Source organism: Diaphorina citri, unplaced genomic scaffold (genome assembly GCF_000475195.1).
Source record: "Diaphorina citri unplaced genomic scaffold, Diaci psyllid genome assembly version 1.1 scaffold1776, whole genome shotgun sequence".
NCBI lineage: Eukaryota > Metazoa > Arthropoda > Insecta > Hemiptera > Psyllidae > Diaphorina > Diaphorina citri.
Window position 1 is genome coordinate 1,806 of NW_007379202.1, and position 2,524 is coordinate 4,329.

Here is a 2,524-nt window from a genome sequence, read left to right on the forward strand (position 1 = left end):
TTTTGTATTTTTGGCACATCCACTAAAAGTGTTATTTTTGTCTCGATCTCTCGTTCTCTTTATTTCTGTCACATAGGCTCCCTGATTTACCAAAGCGGTCACTTCTTTATGAGAGATTATCCTCTTTTTTTTCAATCAATCCTCAGTTCAAAGGAAGTACCTAATAGTGATGGAATTCCAAAACATTCCTAAAGAAAATGGATTTTTTAAAGTAGTTATAGGTACGCAGAGGTATTTCTTTGCTATTATGTATCCTAGTAGGTATTCCTAATCTTGAAATGGTTAGAAAACTAGGAGAAGAATAGGAAAGGTAAGACAGGAAACTTGTTCAAATGCCATTCACAGTTTACCATTCATCTCTTCATTCATAAAAACAGTCCGTACTCTCGAGTGCTAACTACAAATTTATTCTCAAATGTGTGATTTCAGAGAAAACAGACGCAAAGCATAAAATCAATTGTTGAGTTGGTTAAACTGGTTTTCTCCCCATCAAATCGTTTCTCAGCATGATGTTAATCTTTTGTAATAGATACTTTTACATGAATGAATCTAAATAAGGCAACCTACCTGGGTCCAAGATCCAAGCATTTCCCTTTCACGCTTCATAGAGTATATCCCTTCGAATTAAAAAAGGTGTGAAATTAACTCACATGTATTATGAATCAATATTGTGTCTCTGAATTCCATGAATGATACAAAACCGGACCCACACAGTTAAGATTAGGAAGAGTGGATATTGCCCTAGGTGTTAATCACCCATTTCGTCCCATTTACGTTAAGAACAGACAGTCTGTAAAGGGTTGTAGTGGTTCCCAAAACCATAGCACCAACTTGTACCTAGATGATAGATAAATTATACAGGGAAGAAAACTAGACCAAATAATGTAACTAAAAATATAATTTAGTTTTAATTCATATTGTATTTTTATACACTGAGACATCATTTATTCTATACATAGACTAGACTAGACTAGACTACATAAATACATACCATCTATTACCGTCTAGCATTTCTTGAAAACTGTATAAAAATGATTTTTAAAAATAATGGGACTAACCTCATCATTGACAAAGCTTAGGAACGGTTTCAAACTAGAAAACTCATTTAGGCTAGGTGTTTGGAGGAAATGGAGTTTCGCAGTTTTTTCAATCCTTTCCACATCTTTCAGTATTTCGATTTCAGTATAAGCTGTGATCAATACTGGGACATCTTGACGTAAAATCTGAATAATGGTCTCTTCCCATGTGTCGGTTTGATTGAATCCAGTACTCCTGTAAATACCTGGGTTAAAACTGCAAATTAAATCTGGTTTAACAAAGTCTGGTCCCTGCACATAATCATGATAGAGAACATTTCCATGGAACTTCATGATAATTCTTTTATTCCAGACTTCACACTCTTCGCAAGATGTGAAATGCGTTGAACCCTCTTGAAAAAGTTCAGGACCGATGAAAACCAAAATTATCTCACTGCATGAAAGATAATGAGCTAGAAATATTTCCCACTTCTCAATGGCACTTAATTCGAAATCATTTTCAGCTCCTATCACGTGTATGCACAGTTTCCCTGGTACATTTTTAAAGCTGCCAAACACTAGTTTCAAAGATCGTAATACTGAGAGTGGACTTGTTGCTAACTCTGATAGAAACGCACTCTCTAGATCACTGTCTGTCTCTTTTGAGCACAATGTCTTCATGTCAACTTCTTCAAACTGCTTTGAAAATGTATCTGGGAAGTAAATAGATACCAAGTCATCTCCAATAATATGAAGCACAATATCTCTGTACACTACGAGACTAGAGCAATACTTGTCATGATTCTTTTGAATGGCATGATCTTTACAAAAACTAATGTGCTTGCAAATGTTACAACTTTTCAGAAGATTATCATCTCGTTCATAACATTCAAAGCATCGATTATAATAGAGAATGATTTCTTTCTCAGACTTTTCCAAAGGTCTCTCAATCGCCTTTTCACATTGTTCCAACATATTGACGCGGATTTTCCGGAAGTCATCAGGCGTGACATTTTTGAAGTTTGTCTGTTGGAATAGCTCCCCAAGGGCTTGGCACACATCGGCATGGCTAGGCCAATGTTCTCGCTTGTGTTCCATTGAGCAGTAAGTCACCAATTTACATTTAGCGCAACTTACTTTCTGTGATGATTTCGGAATTGTCTTACAAACATGGCATAGGTAATGGAGATAATAGTCTCTATGCCGCAAGGTCGGTTTGGTCTTGGGATTTAGACCAATAAGATGAGGCTCTGGTGACTGAGTAGTCTTGAGTTTCGTATTCTCCTGAGATGTTTGCGTACCATTCGAGGTACAGTTTTCGACAACTGAGACTTGCGTCCCTACTGATTTACTTAACAACGGTGTTCCTTCATCCTCATCATCCTTTAACTTACTATTCAAATCAATGATTTTCACATCATCCACTTTCTTCTTGTTGTTATTATCCTCCACTCTTCTCTCCTTATTCTCTTTGTTGTGTGCTTTTCTCCGCCTGTTTCTGCCCATTA

The 2,524-nt window shown here is 36.5% G+C and overlaps 1 protein-coding gene across 1 annotated transcript; it reads right to left on the reverse strand.

The window, feature by feature from the left end:
• Positions 1 to 938: 938 nt before the first annotated feature.
• Positions 939 to 2,524, reverse strand: LOC103517194. Its single transcript, XM_008482217.2, has one exon. It carries the CDS (start codon positions 2,520 to 2,522, stop codon positions 1,005 to 1,007), a length of 1,518 nt encoding a protein of 505 aa, XP_008480439.1. The 5' UTR covers positions 2,523 to 2,524; the 3' UTR covers positions 939 to 1,004.

What these genes read in the sequence shown, in the direction of transcription:
- LOC103517194 (XM_008482217.2), bottom strand. Translation starts at nt 2,522, where the DNA reads ATGGGCAGAAACAGGCGGAGAAAAGCACACAACAAAGAGAATAAGGAG.